The sequence below is a fragment of the Coregonus clupeaformis genome, chromosome 10, assembly GCF_020615455.1.
Source record: "Coregonus clupeaformis isolate EN_2021a chromosome 10, ASM2061545v1, whole genome shotgun sequence".
NCBI classification, from domain to species: domain Eukaryota; kingdom Metazoa; phylum Chordata; class Actinopteri; order Salmoniformes; family Salmonidae; genus Coregonus; species Coregonus clupeaformis.
The window spans coordinates 37,993,729-38,018,338 of record NC_059201.1 but is presented as its reverse complement, the minus strand read 5'-3'; the positions used below and the strand labels follow the sequence as shown (position 1 = coordinate 38,018,338).

General features: G+C 41.1%; 2 protein-coding genes across 4 annotated transcripts; both read right to left on the bottom strand.

The window, feature by feature from the left end:
- Positions 1 to 544: 544 nt before the first annotated feature.
- rfesd (Rieske (Fe-S) domain containing) lies at positions 545 to 6,807 on the bottom strand. 2 transcript variants are annotated; one of them, XM_041888632.2, is made up of 4 exons: positions 6,728 to 6,807; positions 4,623 to 4,813; positions 3,694 to 3,728; positions 545 to 1,354 (listed from the first exon to the last, which is right to left on the bottom strand). In XM_041888632.2, exons 2-4 carry the CDS (start codon positions 4,786 to 4,788, stop codon positions 1,052 to 1,054), a joined length of 504 nt encoding a protein of 167 aa, XP_041744566.1. In that variant the 5' UTR covers positions 4,789 to 4,813; positions 6,728 to 6,807; the 3' UTR covers positions 545 to 1,051. The 2 variants fall into 2 exon arrangements, with proteins under 2 accessions (XP_041744566.1, XP_041744565.1); XM_041888631.2 differs by lacking the exon at positions 6,728 to 6,807 and adding an exon at positions 5,461 to 5,560.
- A 1,754-nt stretch (positions 6,808 to 8,561) lies between these two features.
- Positions 8,562 to 24,362, bottom strand: LOC121575505 (ubiquitin-conjugating enzyme E2 R2). Of its 2 annotated transcripts, none has more exons than XM_041888630.2 (6): positions 23,755 to 24,362; positions 23,149 to 23,345; positions 13,312 to 13,398; positions 13,127 to 13,224; positions 12,146 to 12,280; positions 8,562 to 12,000 (listed from the first exon to the last, which is right to left on the bottom strand). In XM_041888630.2, exons 2-6 carry the CDS (start codon positions 23,323 to 23,325, stop codon positions 11,706 to 11,708), a joined length of 792 nt encoding a protein of 263 aa, XP_041744564.1. In that variant the 5' UTR covers positions 23,326 to 23,345; positions 23,755 to 24,362; the 3' UTR covers positions 8,562 to 11,705. The 2 variants fall into 2 exon arrangements, with proteins under 2 accessions (XP_041744564.1, XP_041744563.1); XM_041888629.2 differs by having other exon boundaries at positions 23,149 to 23,338.
- Positions 24,363 to 24,610: the final 248 nt, after the last annotated feature.

Below are 24,610 nucleotides of genomic sequence, written 5' to 3'. Positions count from 1 at the left end.
ATGTAATATTCATATGTGTCACCATACTGAATTGTAATTGGATGCATCATACTGTGCAATGATTGGTTAAGACCACCCAGGTGGTGAGGTCATTCTAAGATGATCATGGCCAGAGACACATGGACATGCACGTTATAGCTAGTTAATAAAGAGCTACGTTTATAAATATCCTGTCGTCCTGCATTTTATTATTTTGTACAAAGCGTACAAAACAAGACAAACGTGAATAACCCAGCAGCGTTGCAGTTCTTGACACAAACCGATGTTTTGTGTACTCAGTGTATTTTTCTACATTGTTCTAATCAATGGGTTTATGGGTTGATTTCCCTTTCCACACATTGACTTGAGTTTAATGTTAACAATATCAATATGTATTCCTATGAACAAGAGAAAGAGGAGTTCAGTGCTGCTGTGAAGCTGAAAACACTGAATACACATTTTACTGAGGCCTACTTCCTTAATCCTCCTCATCCCCACTGGGACATAAGGCCATTATATAATTGGCTGCTACACATCGAAACCAAAGGAAAACAAGCCATCAGCACTCATTTTATTAGCTTTATTACTGAACCACAGGAGTGTTGTGCTCTCCGGGTACTTAACTCATCCCACTTGAGAAGGAGCTATAATTCACAAGTCGACTGAGCAGTGAGTGAGATAATCTGTATAAGATAACTTAACGTGATAGACTAAAACATAAAAACAGATTCTTATGGAATGTATGAAATGTTCACACCAAAAAACATAACCCCTACCCCACACATTAAGGAAACATGTAATTGGTAGTTTTTAGACTCAGTTCACTCACATCCTGCCTTTAGCACATTTATGTCAGAGATCTGATTGGCTGTTCAAGTTTCTGGACACAAATCAAATGTCAATGTTGCCATAATTACTCCATCCCCATTTCAAGACAAGTCAACTTTAGGAAAACCCCAAATGTATCTTAATAGTTTGACGTGGCTTCCGCTCCTCGCCTCCTTCCCTTCAGATTAGTGCAGATGAGGAGGCGAGGAGAGGAAGCCATTTTAGACTATTGACATGCAGTCCATCAGGACGTTGTGTTAGATTTCTTAGAAGACTCTTCGGCCTCCATTCTCTCCCTCTCTACTTTGCCCTTCTCTCCCTGGAAGTAGTCAGACTCAATAAAACGGGACACGTGGGACAGTGTGACATAGACGTCCCTGTCGGTCTCGGTCACCGTGTGGACTCTTTGCTTAATGCCCTTGGAGAACCACCTTGTTGTGGGCACAGGGGCATAGGGGTTGGTGGCCCTGTAGATGCCCTCCCCCTCGGCGAGAGAGATCTTGTACTTGTGCTTTGGACACACTATGCACAGCTTGCCGTCAAATTCCTGCAAGAAGAATGAAATGAAGATAATAAGGTCTTTATCAAATAGATTATATTTAGCTTGAGCATGCATGTACAAAGGCAAATGTATGTCGCTAGTACCTCGTTTCCAACCAAGGTACATGAATAGAGGAGCAAACTGTAAATGTGAAAGATGTGAAACGGATGTTGACTTGAAAATATAGCTTTATTATAGAAACCAATTACTTATTTGCTGACACAGTTACCAACCTGGCACACACACAGGGCCGTAACTACATATGAGGACACTGAGGTCCTTTTTTCTCATATGAAAAAAATAATAAGAATAAAAGTTTATATTTTGTACACAATAAAAAAAATCAATTACGGGTCAACATCTATATATTGGTCCCAGCGGTGATCAAAGCTCAGAACGCTTATGTTTTTGATGTGATTTACGGTAGTTCTAATCGCGCCTGCCTCTTTGCGAACAAGTAGAATCATGAACAGTGCTTTGTTCGTTAAATTAGCCTGCGCCCCCCGGATTTGGGTTTTTAACAGTAGCCTATATCCACCAATCTCTCAAACGGTTAACTCCGCCCTCTCGCAGAGACAGCATGAAACGAACAACCCCAGCTTGGATTCGGCTCAAGTAAGCGACTAGAGACACTGCTGTCAGTGTGTTTGCGAGATACCGGATAAAATGCCATTTTTAAACCGACCTGCGACTACAGACATCCCCCAAACAAACAAAAACCAACTGAAAATGAGTGCACAACAGGGCATTTATACTTCTTGAGCTTCGCGGAGCAGAGCTGTTGTCAAGGAAGTGAGTTTGTGTCTATACAGGACCTCCCGCCCTCACCTACCGTCAACCAATCATGTCAATGCAGAGCTATACGGAGCCCTCCATATTGTTACAACATTTGAGAGGGGAATGGTGATGCGGTACAGAGCTCAATTTGGCCTCTGCTTGCCTCCGGAGGCCCAGCATTGAGTCACACCATCCATACGGCGCCTCCAACCACATAGCAGATCAAGCATAAATTGGCTCTAATGTTGAAGGGCTTTGGCCAGTATTACTTATGCCTTGATCACACAAACAGTGTCATTGCGCAAAATGGTATGCAGCATCATCTGGATATGTGTGCTACAAAAGTTCAACATTTACCTTCTGCTCCCATTTCTGTCAGGCCGTTTACGTGTACAAATTGATGCATAAATTCGATAAATCCAACCTATGCACCACACAGAACGCACTGCAACTGCCTCTGCAACACAATACTGCAAGGCAAACGCAGCGTTCCATTGGAAATGAATGTACTCCTGAGTAGGCTACTGAGACATCCAGTGATGTGGCACTCAGTAAAGCTGAGGCAGGCTGCAATTCATGCAGGAGGAGACAGAGAGAGGGGAAGCAAGGAGAGAGAGAGGTTAGTACAGTGGTTCGCAAACTTGGGGTCTGGGCTCCATGTGGGGTCCCCTGAGAAAATCTGTACAAATCTTATCAAACAAGTTAGGGGAAAAAATAAAATATATGTTTTGATATGAAAATCTCCACCTGGCCTATCTTCCCTGTAGACCAGCACTAAAATGCATCAAAAGGCAAAACAATACCGTTCTAAAAATGTAATACGTTTTCGTTTATTTCGTTGGTTGTTCGTCTTATCTCGATCGCCCACTGGAGTTTATATTTTTTATTCATTACCAGTATGAAAATGTATGCACTCACTAACTGTAAGTCGCTCTGGATAAGAGTGTCTGCTAAATGACTAAAATGTAAATGTAATTACCCACAAAAAAAATAAAAAAAATAAATCACTGATATTGATTTTATGCAATTCATCATTACAACTGACTGAACAGTCTCTGATGCTACGTGTCAGTGTGAATCATTTCTCATATTTCCCCCCTTTCAGGGGTATACTATTACAATTGTATAGCTAATAGGCTATGTGTTTATAGCTCGACTGAGGTGAATGAACCTACATTAGCCAATGTGATAATGGCTGGGGTAATTTTTGCTTGTTTTTGTTGTTCTCCCAATAGCATTTTAAAGTGTTTAAATTGTATAGAAATGCAGTAAATGAGCTTCAACTTTTGAAAAAAATCCTCACTGCGGAGGGGGTGGGGGACCTCACTAAAGCTCAAACCCTGGTTACAGCCCTGCACACACACACACACACACATGAACACACAAACACACACATACAAAGGCTGGTAGCAGCACAGGGTCAGCTGCAGAGCAGCGACCCTGGAGCAGTTTGGGGGTTAAGTGCCTTGCTCAAAGGCACCACGGCTGTATGTGGTACCTGAGATATTGATTACATCAAAGAATAAATAGATTTATTTGGATCAAGCTTACAATACTAAGTCACTCACCTCTATGTCTCCATTTTGCAATGGTCCCCCAGCATCTGTCCAAAGAGGAGAGGATCAGAGTATTGCAGAATAAGAAAACAGTTTATGGCACTGTAACAATTTGCTGACTGGACACACCATACCGATGTTATGTGGGAAAATATCCCATAGATAGCAAAGTAAATCTACCACACTGTTAGTGGGATGCTCCCCAAGTGCATTTATTTCATTAGTTAGATTTTAAAAAATTGACATATATAAACAATGGCTACTGAAAATGTTGCAGAATGCATCTCTGAATTAGCTTGAGTCAAAGATCTGTTTGTGCAGACTTGCGGCACCTGTCAATTATTTTACAGGGTGGTATATTGATGATTTAAATGGTTTGACCCTCCAGATCTGTTGTAAAATATCCAGATACAATGGGTTCCTGACTACAGTCTTAGAAAAAAGGGTTCCAAAAGGGCTCTGTGGCTGTCCCATAGGAGAGCCCTTTGAAGAACCCTTTTTAGTTCCAGGTAGAACTCTTTTTGGTTTCATGTAGAACTATTTTGGGTTCCATGTAGAACCCTCTGTGGAAAGGGTTCTACTTGGAACCCAAAAGGGTTCTACCTGGAACCAAAATGGTTCCATCTGGAACCAAAAGGGGTTCTTCAAAGGGTTATCCTATGGGGACAGCCGAAGAACCCTGTTGGGGTCTAGATATAACCTTTTTTTCTAAGAGTGTACCTCCGTAGGTAGGCAGGAAGATCTGATCACAGTTAGATCACAATACGTATTTTAATCGTCTACATCTTTTTAAAAAATGTGGGCACAATCATAATGTGGACAAGATCAGGACAAAAGACGCATGTTAGCTCCACATATACAAGGCTAATGACATAGGAGTTGGTAATTGCAATTGGCAAGACAGCACAAACAGATCTGGAGGGACCATTTATTCTACTCACGGTAACAGTGGAAGTCCAGAGCATAGAAGATCTCCTGGTGATAGAGCACCAGAATATCCCTGCCCTCCAGGGTCCTGAACGACCGCTTGGCTTTTATCAGGTCCTCCTTCAAGCCCACAAAGTGCAGACCGGCTGCAGGCTCTTCCCTCTCTCCCCTGTCCTCCATGGATATGATGATACTCCAAATACCGCTTATAGTACAGAGAAAAGTGTGTGAGATTTGTAGCATCTTTCAACTGTCCTTACAGAGTACTTTTTAAAACGTTTATACTGTACATCAAAATATAGTGCCAGTTCAATATTTAATGTTGTGTACATCAACAGTGACAAAATGCTTTGGACTAAAAGGCAGATGCAATTCATAATGTATTTGAATTCTCACATCTTCAAAACATTTGTCTGTGAGCATGTCCATATAATTAAAGTGACAGTATAAATCTGTCATGGCTACTTGATGGAATCTGACCCTTAAGTATTTTATGTATTACAGAGCGGAATAATGAGCATATCAGTTCAAGTTGAGTTATTTCTGAGAGCACATAAATAGTAAGAGCAGCAGGAGCCTGTGCCACATGTCCAACACCCTCTGGCTAAAACATGTCATTTAGTAAGCTGCATATTTCATGTTGCCCTGATGCACTCTATTTAATAGGCCTATTTAGATACACGACCATAACCAGTTGACCCAAACAAGATAAATGTATTTTATCCTTAATTAAGATTGTTTAAATAAAAAACGAACTCCTCTCTCTCTCTCTCTCTCAGAAAGTAAAAACACATTTCCATTCCCACTTTCAAATCATTGTTAAATTGTGTTATATTGTTTTTTAATTTTTACCTTGTTAGCAGTTTGTTCTCCTCTCTTGCTGAAGTTGTAATGAGCTCATTTTAGATGTACCCAGGGGCCTAGTCTAATAAGGAGGTATACCATGTCGTTATCTTGTCCCTCCGGCCCATTTCAGTTGTCCCTATCTACCCATCTCACCTTCTGGAGTGGCATGTTGTTCTTATCTCTGTCTAACACAAGGTGGATATTCACACAGACAGACTAGAATTTTCTCTGTAAGATAAATGATTATGTATTATTATTATTATGTATTTTAAAATTAATCAATCCGTATTATTTAGTAAATGGAGACATTTGCATGAATTACAAAGTGATAGCCTGCTAAAGATTTCAAAATACAAAAATCATCTTAACTATCAACATGTTAATTATCTTTAGCTTTGAGATGTGTGCTGTCATTTTTCTTGTTGTTAATTAATTAATTTGTATTTTTTCCCCAATGCGATGACCTTTGGAGAGCGGACCTTTCTATCAATGTTCACTATGAACACTCCGGACCCCCTTTTCAGCGTACCACTTGCCTAGCCATTCAGCCAATCAGAACGCGAGAAGGAGGAGAGCTACGTCCAGTGTCTGAAATCAATAAATGTATTTCTGATATAACCAGACTGTCACAGTAAGTGTTGTGAATGTATACAACTTCCTGTAAACATACATTTTAGATTATTATGAGAACAAACTAGCCAAAGGCTCAAAATACCCCATACAAATGATGATTACATTTGTCCGTTTTATGCATAATACGCATAGTGTTTCAGCAATTTGTCATGCATATGGGCTCATTGTTACAGAGCAGACACCATCATGTCCCGTGTATACAATCGTAAAACAAGCAGAGGTCTAGCCCCCCTTGAGGTTCTTAAAAGAGCAGCCAAGGAAGTAAAAGAAGAGAAGATTTCCATTCGATCAGCATCAAGGGATGAAAAAATTGACCGAATGACACTGAAGAGGTACATTGGCATTGACAACAATAAAATTACCATGTACCTGTGCGAAAGAGATGCTATCATAAGAGTTGCAGAGGCACACAAGGTCTTGTCTGATAACATGGATTCTGAGAATGCTAAACATATCAAGAATTTCGCGGACAAATAAGGCGGCTCAATTTACCCCATTTCTGGACAAGCTATGTTTACATGAATTCTGATTATTTCATGGGATACACAACATCGTAAAATATATGTAGTTATCTTTGTTTTAAAGATTACAATATTTCCCTTGACGTAGTGATGCTGAATGTAAAAATGGCTCAACATACCCCACTCCCTACTGTGAACTATACACCCAAGGAACAGACACCAAACGAATGGTCAGAAAAAGCTAATGTACTTTCCAATCATTGACTACCACTGTTTGGTGTTAAAGGGCAATTCCGCAACTTTTCAAACTCATTTTGATTATCTCCAGCACAATACCAGTGTCTACATATGTGAAAACTGCGCATTTCGGTTTAGTATAATTTTTTTTAGTAAAAACGTTCAACCCGATGACATCATCAAAAGTTATTTTCAAACATTGAGATTTGCAGTGACTAATCCTATACCCTGTGATGTCACAAACCAGGTTTCCATCCAATTATTTCATGCCGATGAATTATCTGATGCATGAAAAAAGTAAAGATGGGCTAATGGAAACAGGAAATGTTACAATTTGCTATATAGGCTAACGCAACAGTGTTTGTGACAAAACCATCAGTAGAGTTGAAAATGCGATGGAAACCCATTTAACTTGTATTTTTTATTCAGTACATGGGAATTTAACCCAAGTTGTTTTTATGTGCACTACGTCATCACACATAGCATTTTATCCGCAATAAATCAGTTTGATGGAAACATCTCTGGTGGGAAAATGCACATATGGTTTTGTGCAGATTTTAGAATATTCGCATGAAAATCTGTCGCCAATTGGATGGAAACCTAGCTATAGAGAAGCATGTTTTAGGACCTTTATCTTATTAACCACAGATCATAGAAACACACTATTTTCACATATGTAAACACTGGTATGGTGCTGGAGATAATGAATATGAGGTTAAAAAGTGGCAGAATTGCACTTTAACATTGTTATGACTAATAGCCTACTTGTCTTGCACTTTAAACAAGAATAAAAACCATCCCTTCAAATATTTGACCTTTATTACATAACTTGTGTGACTCCAGTCTTCCAGCCTTACTCCTGAGATATTTATGGAAAATACACAGTCAAATTGTGATTTAGCTTTATGATCTCAATGTCAGCAGTAGTTTCCTTATCCAATTAACTATCACACAGTAGTGTATAAATCCCAACTGCACTGTCAGCAAGATGTGCTCCTGCAACAAATATCAACACTAGGTGGAGACAAAAACTTGTTGTATTTCACAGGAGGTGCACCAGTTAAGTCTCAGGCCAGCCAGGGCATAATTCAGCCAGTGGCTCATTTAATGCTTGAGAAATCAGATGAAGGTACTTTTGACAAGAATTAATCTTGATTCATATTTAAATTAAAATGAGCATGTCTTTACAGCCATTGGGGACACGTGCACTCCTGTGATAAACTTGAAATTAATTTTCAGTTACAGTGTGTGTCGTTTGAAAGTTAGACACAAAGTTTGAGTTTAAACTTATTTAATTTTGTCCTACACCAGCACTTTCATCTTGTCGAGCTTCCTTTCCATAATTGCTTAGCCCAATGGTTCATACCATTTTATTAGGAATTTTATTAAAAGGGTGGAAGGATTGTGGTGCACAGTTGTGTGGTAAATTCAGTGAGAAACTTGGGCACTGTTTGGATACTTTCAAGATGAGGATACAATCTGGTCATGTCAGATCAGTGTTTTAGTATGTAGTGTAACCCCTGCTTTCACCTATACAATCGTGTTGATTCAGTTATTATGGTTCAAGGAAAGATGCATTTGAAAACTACTCAAACAGGGCCCATTGTCTTTACAACGGTTACTAACTGCTTTGAAAAACGATTTGTCATTTCCAGTTTTCCCGTGTCAAAAGTACAGCAGCTGCTTTCTAGGAAACAGAAATGAGTAATGCCAACTGGCACCATTGACAACAGATAATAAATGAACATTTGAAGACATTTCAGACAATTCTGTCCATTCAAAATTTTTATAATATACATTTTATAGGTGACATTTGCATCCTCACAACACAAAAGGAAGAGAAAATGAAATAAAACAGAGGAGGACTGCATCGTCCACATCACTGGCTGTGGGCACAGTTGACAGTTGTTTTTTGTCCAAACAAGACCCTTTTCAGCCTCCGAGGGAAAAGCTCCTAAAAACACAATACACACTCACCCACACACAATAAATGAGAAAAATTGTCCACTGCTGTCCACCTTTGCAACACTGTGAGTTTGACAGCTTAGCATGTGGTCCATCTAGTCGACTGTCATTTCGACCAGGTAAACGCTGTTCCAACTGCCTCCTACTCGTCAATACACAGAAGGCAAAGGTCAGTGAGCATGAGACAGTAGAGTACCCCCGGCTGCATCTCAATCCTCTTCAATGGCTTCCTTCCCTCTTCATTACCAAAAATCTGAAAGAGCATGGCAGGTTAGGGAAAAAAAGCAACATGGTGGAAATGTATCCACTCCTTTCACCGATCAGTGATCATGAAGAAAAGGGGGTGAAGAGAGGAAGTCATTTTAGAGTATTGAGACATGGCTCACCCCGGTCGTTGACATCATATCCCTGAACATCCAGTGGCTGAGGAGAACAACAATCCATTTGTGATCCATCGGTCAACTCATTTTTGACTTGACTTCAAGCCAGCCCCAGTGAGGGCATCAGTTCAACAGAGCAAGGTAGGAGAAAAGTTCTCATTTTGATTCTGTTAATCTTAGATTGAATAGTCAAGTATCTCCCTTATAGTTCTTACAAACAGAAAATGAATACTCCACACCTATCCATAACTGATTGGTTGTAGCGTCACTGGAAGTGGTGATAAAACGTAATCTTCTTGGCATACAATCCAGGCCAGCACCTCCATGTGAGTGAAAGGTGTAACAGGTCCTGTGTTCCATTGAACAGGTAATGGTAAAAAACACAAGCACCCATGTGAAAACTGCAGGCCTAATGAGCACAGTTGATGGGTTGGCCTGACTGTGACGTTGCCTCACTTACACCATTTCAGCATTACTACTTAGGGCCGATGCTGTTCTTTAGCCAAAGTATTTGCAGCTGAGTTTCAAGAAACATCCTTTTTTCACGCACAAAATGCAATAGTGGCCATGTGTAGCTCTGAATCACCAATGTGACGTGCTCAAGTCACAGCTTAGCTGATACATGTTGTGGACAACTAAATGTGCTCTTTTAGCTATATGTGCTAACTAACATAAACAATGGCTAATGCCTCTTGGCATGTGTAAATAGTTGATTAAAATACAGAATTCCACTCATTCAACATCACTTTCCATTTTGACCACCTGACTGGCTTGCTTACTAGAATTCCAGGAGTTTGCGCCAATTCCAAGAAAGCATATCAAGCATGTATAATGAGAAGCCTTTTCTGGTGTAGTTTTGAGAAGCGTGGCCAACGGAAGAGGGCAACACAGAAATGGGTGGCGATGAGCAAGAAAAAAAAGAGAAGAAAACACTGAATCCAGAGGAGGCTCCTATAGCTCCTCCCACCAGCCTCCTCTGACTGAATCACTGAAATAGAGGAGACATGGGGACCGATGGTGTTGTTGGAAATTTGAAGGTCCCTCTCTAAACACACACAACCCAGCAAAAAACACACCCATCAAAACAATACCAAGCTCAAGCTGAAGAGCAGTTTGAGTGTGAGCTCTCTCCAGGGATGTAGTAGTAAATAAATAAGGTGGGTAAACGCTGAATGAGTGACACGGACGCTAACAACGCTAATTTAGCGTAATAGGCGCTGGAACACTTTTCACAACATATAGGTGCGTAGACGGTGTTAAGGTGCGTTTGTCCTCCACTACATCCCCGGTTCTCACCCAGTGAGAGTCTATGAAGGCCCTGAGGTTTGGAGGCAGGGAAAGGATGGATGGAGAGAGGGTGGGCAGGAGAGGAGAATTAACTCATTTGGTTCTGTGCCTGAGACAGCACTTCCTCTTAGTGCCCTATACAGAGTCGTACTCATTAGGGAACACCGTAGCAAACCGTTTTGCAACAGAAAACAAAAACAAGCTGTTTTTTTTATTGGATAGTTTAGGTGGTAGTCCTTCCCTGTTTCAGTCAGTTTTCTGTCGTTAGGTTCCTAATGAACACACCCCAACTCTGGAGAGGTCAGAGTTAAAACAGGAGGTGTGGGGTCAGTCAGGGCAGAGTTTGTGTCTGTAGGTTTGTGTGTTTGTCAAACGGAGATAACGACTTAGGCTGGCTGGCTACGTGGGTGAGACAAGACAGAGACGGAAAGAGGGACATATTGACTGAGCAAGACAGCCTGCCAGGCTAACAAAAATACTGAAATTCAGCCATCCAGACACTGAGAAAGACAGACAGAGAAAAAGCCAGCCAGCTTACACTTGAATATGAAAGACTACCAGGGTGTGAAGGGGCCAAGAGGTGTCCAGTTTTGGAGAATTTGGTTAGCAAATTCAAGACTTAAGCCCGAACGTACTTAAAGCAAATGCGTCTAGTGACATGATAAAACGCAGACAGTTGAACAGAAACAATAGTAACCGCAGTAGCACACATTCCATTCAGCTGCATATTTTTTTGTGTGCTCCGTTCCCAGAGGCACTGCAATACTGGGTCTTTCCATGGAGCAAGCCCCTTTTCCGACTCCCCGTTCATAAATTCCATTCAGATATTACTGCACTTGATCCTCTCCAAAAGGCAGAGATTATCTGCACATCTTGCAACAAACAAGCTCCTGTGAGCTCGGATGTTTGTTTGTGTTTATGTTCATCAACTGTCTGCTTTCTATCAATCCATCAGACCAGGGAGGCAGGCTTTGACTATGTGACCATAGAATAAGGAAACCAAAACCATGCGGTAAAGTCAAATATCAAAAGGACAAATTAAAACATTTCCGACTGCTCTTAACTACACAAATTATATTCGCAGAGATGTTTTTGTTTTATTTTGCGGTCGTACACGACTGTAATTGGAATCCACTAATTTGTTCAGTTATTCATTTACTATCAATGCACCAAACGTACATATATTTTGTTTTAGGGGATGTTCCAGGCCTAACAGGATCAAGAGGGGGCTAGGATCGGACATGGCAGGGTGTGGGGCGTCAATTTGGGGCATTCGTCGTCATCATCATCAAGAGTCCTCGTTCCCAGAATCCTCCTGGTCGTCGTCATAGCAGCCAGTAGTGACCCCTCCTTCTCCTCCACTGGTCCCTCCTGCCTCTCCTCCTGACTCCATGTCGCTCTCCTCCTCCTCTTCATCCTCCTCTTCCTCCTCCTCCATATCGTCATCATAGAGGTCGTCGTAGAGCAGGTCTGAGCTGCTGTCCTGGGAGGGAACCCGGGTCTGGACGCAGTACTCAGCCAGCGTGGTGGGAACCTTGACACCGTCACGCTCCGCCTCCGCCACCGTGGACACCACCTGCTTCCTGTGGAAGAGGGGAGGGGGGTTGGGGAGAGAGACATCGCAAAGGGTTCACTCACTGTTTGACTATGTGTGTGTGGAGGTAGGCCAACTTTGTTGTGAAAAAGGTAAATCAAATGGTTGGGTTAGTGTGTGTGTGTTCTTCCTACCTGATAATCTCGGCATATTCCTTGTCCTTGCCCTTGCTGTCTCTCCACTTGCGGAACATAACTGAGGCGTCCACGTTGGCCGGTGAGAACGTGTTGGGCTCGTTCAGCAGAGAGATCACACTCAACAAGATGGTCCTGTACAAACACAAGTTACTAATTTGACTTGATGTCCTCTAAAACATACCTATTACCTGACTATTTCATTTACAAATGGGTCCTTTACCTTACCTTCTAAGTAATGTGGCTTTACTTGATTTCCTTGAGTGGTTGTTATTTGAGCTGACTTCCTTTGTGACAGCAATGTTACCTCACCATTTCACCCATTAGATGCTACTTCCTCTCTGGATGTTTGGTTAAACACACACTCAGCACTTTCAACCTGCCCCGGGGGTTGAGAAAGTGTCTCGACGACTGGCATGTGTAATCTTTTTGGCACTTTGACTGTTGTTAGGGACTGTGTCTACTCCTTAGTTCTGCACTTTAAACCTTTGACACGCAATTGAGGCATTATGATGACACTCCATATTGTCTTTTGGTCTCCCCCAAAGATCTGGTAGGTTGTGATGTCAATGGGTTTTTCTGCCTGTTTAGTCCTCTGTCATTTGTTTCAATGTATAGTTAAAAGTTGATAGTCTTTTTTAAAATATTTGCTCAAAATGGGTAAAAACGTGAAGTGCGATAGACTGACTTAGGTCAAATACAAATGTGAAATAATTTGAAATACCGGTGTGTAGGGTGGGCAATGTTTGCCCTTTTGGGACTATTCGCTTGATTCAACTGTTCCATCAAGCACACCTTGAGTATCTGAAAGTGTTTGAGCTTTGTGGTTGAGCCAGAAGTGTACTCATTAGGCAGCACATTTTTTATTTTTTTTGCCAATAAAAATAGCTTATTTTTGTATTCCGTAGCTAAACATTTTTTAACGTTTTCGGGTTGCATGCCATAATGAATGAATACGAGGTTTGGAGCGAGTTGAGGTACCTGACGTTCTGGGTGGGGTTCCACCTCTCTGAGGGGAGCTCCCCACTCTGGGGGTCGTCGACGGGAGGGTGGAGGATGGAGATGCACACGTCGCCGTTCTGTTGAAACACAAAAACCAGTCAACTTCTGGATGGCGAAAACTCTTGAAATATGTTTGGATTCATATACTTTGGGAATACATTTACCTCATAGATGTTGGGATGCCACATCTTGGTGAGAAAACGGAAGGTCGGAGGGGAGTAGGGGTAGTCGATGGGGAACTTGATGTGAGACTGATAGAGACAACAGAAATGGCCATCAGCTTCAAACATATTTAATTCCATTTATTAAAGCCAAATAACCCTGACAATTACAGTTGGATACATTTTACATTTACATTTAAGTCATTTAGCAGACGCTCTTATCCAGAGCGACTTACAGTTAGTGAGTGCATAAATGTTTCATACTGGGCCCCCCATGGGAATCGAACCCACAACCCTGGCGTTGCAAGCGCCATGCTCTACCAACTGAGCTACAGGAGGATACAATTCGGAGAGCATAATAATGATCCCCTAGTTTGTCTGTCATGTTAGTGTGTATGAGCTATTGGGGGCCGAGTGTGTCTGCGTGTGTGTGTGTATGTATGAGCGGGCATGGAGGTCTGTGAGTAAATGTATTCCTCAATCGCCTCCTCTGTGCTGACTCCGCAAAAGCCAGTTCGAGAGAGAGAGCTTGGTATATGTGCTAAATTCCAAACCTGTGCCATCATCACACTATCATAGCCATTCAATTGGACACTACTATACTGCATATCTCCACCGTGTGTAACCCACTTTATAAATGAATCCACTATCAAAGTGAAACCAAAAAAAAAGCGTGAGAACATTCTGTCCAGCAGCCCAGCCCTTTGGGGAGAGGCACTGCTCTGCTTCCAAGCAGATAGCATTATCACCGTTTCAAAACATGCCCTGTGCAGACATGACAAGGTCGGTGTGAGCTTTACTTCTGATACTCTTCACTGCTTCCCTTTTGGATCAGGTCCCTGTACGGACCCTATATATATTTTTTACTAAACAGAGCACTTTTAACATGTGCAAACAGTAGCCTTCCTGTTATACCCACACCTTTACCGCTAGTTAAACAAAGTATTTTATGATTGTAAATAGAGAACAACCGATAATCGGCCGAGCCGATATAATCGGGCCGATATTGCCCTTTTCTAGTCTATCGGGCCTTCTGTATCAGCTTTGCCGATAGTCCCGTTACATAGCAAAACTGCTGCTATGCCAGCCACCACTCACTACCTGAGCACTGCACAATGCTGAGGAATGTCTAGCTTGGAAAATCAGCAGAAGCAGCAAGCTAGCTCATTCTCCAACAGAAAGGTGCAGTATTGAGAAATTGATTAATTGACACAGTGACCAAAATTGAACACCTGTTACAAATATTAGTTTTGTTTATTCACTAATAATAAGGCTCGTGTCTACGTGCCCGGACATGCATGCAATAAGCAAGAAAGCTTGGTAGCTAAGCAGATAGCAAATATTAGGATAACAGGTCACATAGCTAACTAACCCTTTCATCTATGGTGTTAGCTAGCTATATTAGCTACTATGCTAGCTAGCTGACTAGATAATCATGTTGCTAAGATCAGATAGGAGCCAATAGCCAACGTAGCTAACTAATGTTAGCTGGTTATCATTTTGAACATGCACCCTTTTTGGCAACGAGCCATCTGACTTGCGGTGTAACGTTAGGTATTTACTGGTGTGCTGATCTGACCAGCCACAATCATATACGTAAATTGACAGTTAATAGTTGGATTAGATGATTGTCGTAACAGGGAACGTAGTAAGTGTTTTTAAATGCCTAAATAAAAGTTTGACAATAGGTTTAGCTACCTAAGAATCTTCCTGCATGTTTATAGACCAAGAAAGCTTTAGATCAGCGAGCGTGTGTGCATTCTCACTTCTCAAACTATGGGCAGATTTGAGTCATTCAGACAGAACGTGCATCGTCGTTTAATATTTTTTCCTACCCTCGCTCTCCCTGTTAGATATTATGCACATTTATGGCTTGGTAGCAAATGTCATCGTCATTGACCTAGTTCTCATAGTAGCAGTAAACAGCAGCAAGTGATATGAGCAATGGAGAGAGTTGTGAGGAGATGTGAAAGGGAGCGGAGTTACAGCCTCGCTCTATCCAATCGTAGCAGTAGGATCAAGTTACAACCTGCCCATTTCTTAACAGATATCTGAACTAGCCAATTTAGTTGTTTCTAAATTCGTCCTGGCAGCTGAGTTGTTTAGAGATGCATCCTCACAGCTGAAAAGAATCATTTTTCCCGATCACGGAAAAATACTATCTGTGATCACAAATCATGACGTTATGTTGGACCAATTTCCATTGAATAGATGTTATTTTATATTCTCAAACTAACAGCAGTGCCTATATGTCCTTCAATACAGGCGTGACATGCTGGAGTGTTGCTTCTGTGCAAATGTTGTTGATCAGTAGGCTAATATAAGTCCCAAATGGAAGGCAAACAGATTGTTTGCCATCTGTAGCACCATAGACTCCACTGATCAGCCAAAACAAGCTCAGTAACTCAATGCATGCACACACTCCTATTGAATATTCATTCACCTGTATTGTGAGTAGGCCTATGCAATCTTACATTTACCCAGTCTATCAAGAGATTTACCATTCAAATAAAATTATTACCATGATGTTGCTATGTAGTTAGATTGGTAACAACAAAGTCAAATGTATTGTTTGATTTTAAAATTGATTCATTAATGCATACATGGCTGTTTCTGGCAAATTTCATTATATTGAATATCGGCCTCCTTGAGACCCAAAGATCGGTATCGACCCTAAAAAGCCTAGATCGGTCATTCTCTACTTGTAAACCGGTTTTCTGGTTGAGAAGACGTCATGTAACTAGATTAGTCACATAACATCTTTGTTCCTCAGAAAGACGTCACATTTCTTTTTTAAATCTTTTAAATCTTTTTTTTTTTAAAGGGGGTAGATCAGCTTTAATATTGCAGATAGATTGTAACTTCCATCAATGTAACGGTCTGCATCACTTCCAATCCCCCATATATTTTTGCGCAAATATATATATCTATATATACACATACATACATATAAATACATATACACTACTGTTCAAAGTTTGGGGTCACTGAGAAATGTCCTTGTTTTCGAAAGAAAAGTAATTTTTTTTGTCCATTAAAATAACATAAAATTGATCAGAAATACAGTGTAGACATTGTTAATGTTGTAAATGGCTATTGTAGCTGGAAACTGCTGATTTTAAATGGAATATCTACATAGGCGTACAGAGGCCCATTATCAGCAACCATCAGTCCTGTGTTCCAATGGCACGTTGTGTTTGCTAATCCAAGTTTATCATTTTAAAAGGCTAATTGATCATTAGAAAACCCTTTTCCAATTATGTTAGCACAGCTGAAAACTGTTGTGCTGATTAAAGAAGCAATACAACTGGCCTTCTTGAGACTAGTTGAGTATCTGGAGCATCAGCAATTGTGGGTTCGATTACAGGCTCAAAATGGCCAGAAACAAATAACTTTCTTCTGAAACTCGTCAGTCCATTCTTGTTCTGAGAAATGAAGGCTATTCCAATGCGAGAAATTGCCAAGAAACTGAAGATCTCGTACAACACTGTGTACTACTCCCTTCACAGAACAGCGCAAACTGGCTCTAACCAGAATAGAAAGAGGAGTGGGAGGCCCCAGTGCACAACTGAGCAAGAGGACAAATGCATTAGAGTGTCTAGTTTGAGAAACAGGCGCCTCACAGGTCCTCAACTGGCAGCTTCATTAAATAGTACACGCAAAACACCAGTTTCAACGTCAACAGTGAAGCGGCGTCTCCGGGATGCTAACCTTCTAGGCAGAGATGCAAAGAAAAATACATATCTCAGACTGCCCATCTTAATCTTTTCTTTTTATTGGCCAGTCTGAGATATGGCTTTTTCTTTGCAACTCTGCCTAGAAGGTCAGCATCCCGGAGTCTCCTCTTCACTGTTGACGTTGAGACTGGTGTTTTGCGGGTACTATTTAATGAAGCTGCCAGTTGAGGACATGTGAGGCGCCTGGGATAATACTAAAGAGTTAATTAGGGTGATTTTTCCACAAATAGACAGGTATTTACCTTTCCATGGTAGCAAGATCTTATCTATTTTTGCTAACTTTCTATTAAAATGTATTGGAGTGAGATCATTTATTTATTTTGGGATATGTATACCGAGTATATCCACATCACCATCAGACCATTTTATTGGTAAACTACACGGTAATGTACAGTGGGGAAAAAAAGTATTTAGTCAGCCACCAATTGTGCAAGTTCTCCCACTTAAAAAGATGAGAGGCCTGTAATTTTCATCATAGGTACACGTCAACTATGACAGACAAATTGAGAAATAAAAATCCAGAAAATCACATTGTAGGATTTGTAATGAATTTATTTGCAAATGATGGTGGAAAATAAGTATTTGGTCACCTACAAACAAGCAAGATTTCTGGCTCTCACACACCTGTAACTTCTTCTTTAAGAGGCTCCTCTGTCCTCCACTCGTTATCTGTATTAATGGCACCTGTTTGAACTTGTTATCAGTATAAAAGACACCTGTCCACAACCTCAAACAGTAACACTCCAAACTCCACTATGGCCAAGACCAAAGAGCTGTCAAAGGACACCAGAAACAAAATTGTAGACCTGCACCAGGCTGGGAAGACTGAATCTGCAATAGGTAAGCAGCTTGGTTTGAAGAAATCAACTGTGGGAGCAATTATTAGGAAATGGAAGACATACAAGACCACTGATAATCTCCCTTGATCTGGGGCTCCACGCAAGATCTCACCCCGTGGGGTCAAAATGATCACAAGAACGGTGAGCAAAAATCCCAGAACCACACGGGGGGACCTAGTGAATGACCTGCAGAGAGCTGGGACCAAAGTAACAAAGCCTACCATCAGTAACACACTACGCCGCCAGGGACTCAAATCCTGCAGTGCCAGACGTGTCCCCCTGCTTAAGCCAGTACATGTCCAGGCCCGTCTGAAGTTTGCTAGAGTGCATTTGGATGATCCAGAAGAGGATTGGGAGAATGTCATATGGTCAGATGAAACCAAAATAGAACTTTTTGGTAAAAACTCAACTCGTCGTGTTTGGAGGACAAAGAATGCTGAGTTGCATCCAAAGAACACCATACCTACTGTGAAGCATGGGGGTGGAAACATCATGCTTTGGGGCTGTTTTTCTGCAAAGGGACCAGGACGACTGATCCGTGTAAAGGAATGGGGCCATGTATCGTGAGATTGAGTGAAAACCTCCTTCCATCAGCAAGGGCATTGAAGATGAAACATGGCTGGGTCTTTCAGCATGACAATGATCCCAAACACACTGCCCGGGCAACGAAGGAGTGGCTTCGTGAGAAGCATTTCAAGGTCCTGGAGTGGCCTAGCCAGTCTCCAGATCTCAACCCCATAGAAAATCTTTGGAGGGAGTTGGAAGTCCGTGTTGCCCAGCGACAGCCCCAAAACATCACTGCTCTAGAGGAGATCTGCATGGAGGAATGGGCCAAAATACCAGCAACAATGTGTGAAAACCTTGTGAAGACTTACAGAAAACGTTTGACCTGTGTCATTGCCAACAAAGGGTATATAACAAAGTATTGAGAAACTTTTGTTATTGACCAAATACTTATTTTCCACCATAATTTGCAAATAAATTCATTAAAAATCCTACAATGTGATTTTCTGGATTTTTTTTTCTCAATTTGTCTGTCATAGTTGACGTGTACCTATGATGAAAATTACAGGCCTCTCTCATCTTTTTAATTGGGAGAACTTGCACAATTGGTGGCTGACTAAATACTTTTTTTCCCCACTGTACATGTTTGATTTTTTTGTGATCCAATACGTAATATAGTACATTTATCATAATTTGGTTGTAATCCAGAGGGGTTAGAAAATGTATCTAGATCCTCTATGAGGCTGTGGAGGGATTCAAATTGTGGATTTAAAAGAAAACATGAATCATCAGCATACAATGACACCTTTGTTTTTAAGCCCTGGGTTTCTAATCCCTTGATATTATTGTTGGATCTGATTTTAATAGCTAACATTTCGATGGCCATAATAAATAGATATTCCGATAGTCGACAACCTTGTTTTACTCCTCGACAGTTTAAAACTTTCGGAGAAATAGCCATTATTTACTATTTTACACCTCGGGTTACTATACATGATTTAAACCCATTTTATAAGAGATTCTCCAAAATTCAAATGCTCCAGGCATGTATATATAAACTCCAGCCGTACTTTATCAAAAGCCTTTTCAAAGTCAGCTATGAATAGCAGGCCTAGTTTCCCAGATTTTTCATAGTGTTCTATTGTTTCCAGTACTTGCCTTATATTATCTCCATCGTCCATGTAAAAAAAAACCTGTCTGATTAGAATGAATAATGTCCGACAATACCTTTTTAATTCTATGCGCTATACATTTTGCTAGAATTTTTGCATCACAACACTAAAGTGTAAGTGTATGGACTGGATCTTTATATTTCCCACTTGTATTCTGTTTCAGTAATAATGAAATCAGACCTTCTTCTTGGGTGTCTGATAATCTACCATTTACATAGGAGTGGTTATAACATGCTAATAACGGTCCTCTGAGTATATCAAAAAAGGTTTGGTATACCTCAACTGGTATGCCATCCAACCCTGGAGTGTTCCTGGACTTAAAGTCTTTAATTGCATCCAGAAGTTCCTCCTCTGTAATTTCACCTTCACATGAGTCTTTCTGTATGGCTGTTAATTTTACATTATCAATAGAAAAAAAATCCCTACAATTAGCTTCAGTTAGAGGAGATGGGAGGCGACTGAAACGAAAACATATGCTTAAAGTACTTTGCTTCCTCCTTCAAAATATCATTTGGTGAATTATGGGTTACTCTGTCATTTGTAACCAATTTCAGTAAATTATTTTTTGTAGCATTTCTATGTTGAAGATTAAAAAAGAATTTGGTGCATTTTTCCCCATATTCCATCCAGTTAGCTTTATTTTTTATAATATATTACACTTGATCTTGAATAAGTTCCTCAATTTATTTTTCCTCTAACTTATTCTGAGCCTCTATGTTAGTTTTTATTGCTATCTATCTGTTCTGTTAGACCTTCTATTTCCTTTGTTAGTATGGACTCTTTTGACCTAAATTGCTTTTGTTTTCGAGAAGAGTACTGAATTGCATGGCCTCTAAAGGCACATTTAAAAGTGTCCCATACAATAAGGGGATTTGCTGTACCTATGTTATGTCAGAAAAATTAAGTTATAAATTCCTCTGTCCTAATTAAAAACAAGTTATCATCCAATAGGCTTTGATTACATTTCCAATATCCTCGCCCACGTGGAAATTCAGAAAGAGTAATGTATATGCCAATTATATGATGGTTCGACCACATTCTGTCCCCTATCAACACTTTCACTTTTGGTGCCAACGAGAATGACATAAGAAAGAAGTCAAGACGACTAGCTTGATTGAGTCTCCGCCTTGTATATCTCACTAGGTCAGGATATTTAAGCCTCCATATATCCACTAGTTCTAATGTATCTATGACATTCATGATTTCTTTAAGAGCATGATGGTAATAGTTTGTAGTGTGATTTCCTTTACAGTCCATTGAGCTATTTAAAACAGTATTATAATCTCCCACCATAATAATAGTCTTGTATTGCATGCAGGGTTGATAATTTATTATATATATTTTCTAAGAAGCATGGATCATCATTATTTGGTCCGTAAAGGTTAATGAGGCATATCTGTTTATGGTCCAATAACATATTTAAAATCATCCATCTACCTTCCGGATCTGTTTGGACAATTTGCACATTCGGATCAAAATTCTGTTAATTAATATCATCACCCTTTTGAGTTTCTTTGCCCATGGGGAAGTATATTTCGCCCCGCCAGTCCTTTTTCCACACAACTTCATCTAGAATTGTTGAATGTGTTTCCTGTAAACAATAGATATTATATTCCCTCTCTTTGAGCCAGGTAAATATTGTTCTTCTTTTCTTCTTATCTACTAAGCCATTACAATTATAACTGGCGTCACCTTTTAGTTGTTAGGCTATCTGAAAATACCCGTAGTTAGTTATTAGGGTCGGGACGATACCGGTATCACAATACTCGTTAGTATCGTGGCAAGGAAACAAATCACGAAGCGGATTTAACTTCTTTAGGAAAACAGTCATAATGTTGGAAACAAACATTATGTTGTCATCCAGAATCACATTTATTTTCCAAGCTTCGGGTTTTCATTTTTTACATGGAAAAAAATATTGCGACACTGGTATCATCACAGCGCTAGTAGTTATTTGGTCCGATAACCAGACTAAAACCAGATAAATACATATTTTGTGTTTGCTAGAAAGACATCTCAACGATGAGACAGCCTATAGGGAGGAGGTCAGAGACCTGGCCGTGTGGTGCCAGGACAACAACCTCTCCCTAAACGTGACCAAGACAAAGGAGATGATTGTGGACTACAGGAAAAAAAAAGAGGACTGAGCACACCCCCATTCTCATCGATGGGGCTGTAGTGGAACAGGTTGAGAGCTTCAAGTTCCTTGGTGTCCACATCACCAACGAACTATCATGGTCCAAACACACCAAGACAGTCGTGAAGAGGGCACGACAAAGCCTATTCCCCCTCAGGAGACTGAAAAGATTTGGCATGGGTCCTCAGATCCTCAAAAAAATTCTACAGCTGCACCATCGAGAGCATCCTGACTGGTTGCATCACCGCCTGGTATGGCAACTGCTTGGCCTCCGACCGCAAGGCACTACAGAGGGTAGTGCGTACGGCCCAGTACATCACTGGGGCCAAGCTTCCTGCCATCCAGGACCTCTATACCAGGCGGTGTCAGAGGAAGGCCCTCAAAATTGTCAGACTCCAGCCACCCTAGTCATAGACTGTTCTCCCTGCTACCGCACGGCAAGCGGTACCGGAGTGCCAAGTCTAGGTCCAAAAGACTCCTCAACAGCTTCTACCCCCAAGCCATAAGACTCCTGAACAGCTAATCATGGCTACCCGGACTATTTGCACTGCCCCCCCACCCATCCTTTTTACGCTGCTGCTACTCTGTTAATTATTTATGCATAGTCACTTTAACTCTACCCACATGTACATATTACTTCAACTATCTCAACTAGCCGGTGCCCCCGCACATTGACCCTGCACCGGTACCCCCCTGTATATATAGCCTCCCTACTGTTATTTTATTTTACTTCTGCTCTTTTTTCTCAACACTTTATTTGTTGTTGTTTTATTTTTACTTTTTTTGTTAAAAATAAATGCACTGTTGGTTAAGGGCTGTAAGTAAGCATTTCACTGTAATGTCTGCACCTGTTGTATTCGGCGCATGTGACCAATAAAATTTGATTTGATTTGATTTGACATGTACAAAACTTTCCTTTACAACCTGACCATGATGTCTCTCACAAAATGTTATAATGATCATTGCATTAATGTAATTGCAATCATTTTTGCCCAGTTGGAAGAGTGCATGCTATGGCCTGGATGTGGGCTCCCTCTCACCAGACTTATATGCTAATGTGGTGGACTAGCCACACTGAATAAGTCACTCAGGGGAAAGGAGAAGATTCTCATCATGCCCTTGTCTTCCTCCCTCGCTCTATGCTGAGGTGCCATTTATATCCGTCCACAGCTAAAAATAGGAGTCTGGAGCATAACGATCAAACTGCAAGGGGGAAGGAGGCTGGCTAGGGAGGGGGTGAGTGGGAAAGACACGAAGAGAGAGAAACAGACAGAGAGAGAGCGAGCGAGCTTGAAGGGAGAAACACCTGTAGACATACACACAAACCTGCTACACCCCTAGGCAACAAAGCAGCGTGTTGTGGATCCCACCCTCGAACCCCCTCCTCCATGGTTGGCTCACCACGCACAAACCTGCTACACCCCTACGCAACCCCTCCACAGTTGCCTCACCTTAAAGTAGCCTCCCTCATACAGTGTGTTGGGAGGGCCAAAGATGGCCACCTCCCAGTTGTAGAGGTCCGACTCCTCCACCAGGCCGATGCGGAAGCCCTCCACTGGCTGCTCCTGCAGGGACTTCAGCTCCATCATCAGGGCCTTCTGGGAACTGGGCGTCGAATGGTGGGCCATGGCTTTCCCACTTCTGACACCAGTAGGCACATAAAGAGAGGGAAAGGGACATTTCAGAATTCATTTTTTTCCTCCTTGTAGGTTGGCTATTTGACTTATAATGACACAACCAAATCAACTAATAACTGGACCTTGTTGGCTTACTGGTTACAATAAATATATAGGCCAAACAATGGGCATGCATTTTTCAGAGAGGCTCCTTTATGACCTCAGGAGCAATATTAACAAACAATAGTTTAATTAGGCTATTAAGGAAGATTTGCATGCAGTTTGAGTACAGAGAGCGCAATGTCAAGGCTGGCAAACAGCAACATCATGTCGAATTCAAAGTAGGACAATTTCTGTATCGTGTAGCAAAGCCTGGGGCTGACTGCAACGATTAGGCCTTTGACAACTCAAATGGATTCAAGCTAATTAAACATTAATTACCTATATCCACGCAGTGTTTGTACTATCTTGTCCTGTTTTCAATGGGATATAACAAGCTATTTATTTTGTAACTGGTGACGCATACAGTCAAATCATAGGCACATGTGAAGTTTCATGTTGACAGAACTGTTCTATCTTGACAAACTAGACAGGAACACATTGAAATAATTTTCTCCTCGCGTGATATTTTTGTTCTTTGTGCCACTGCTGGCACTTGGCATGGGGGTAAACAACAACGTTAGGAAACTATTTGAACCATTCTTGGGTCAAAAACTCTAGAAACGAATTGGTCTCGTTGACATTTTCCCCGTCTCCCCTGGTTATCCCCCGTTCCGACAGTCGTTCGGTTGATTAATCCGCTGGTTGTTTGTTTGTTTATCTGCTCTTTTCTGGCAGCTCGAACTTCTCCCCACGTCAGCTCAACCCCCACCGAGTAACTCCGTTGAAAAAAGGAACAGCCTTCTCCACAACATTTCCTCCACCACCACGTCGAGAGGTCTGTATTTTATCGACCTAACTTTAGTGAAAACGGCAGACAGTGGAAGCTTTGCACTTGCGAACTACACTGAATTCTATTTTCACCGTGTCGATGCTTCCGGCTATCATTGCGCGTGTCTCCACTACGTACTTGCGTAGCTAGACTCACGTCCAACGTGCGCGGTCTTCTCAGAATGATGTGCACTTGTTTTTGCTTGGCAGGTTTTTAATGTATTGACAATTACATAATTTAATGTAATTAAAGCCTATAGTTTTTCCTCATGTATAATTTACAGATAGAGTTGATAGACAATGGACTTTCAATAGTGATAACAACATATGGTGAATTGGCACCCATGCACAGATTATGGGTATAAAA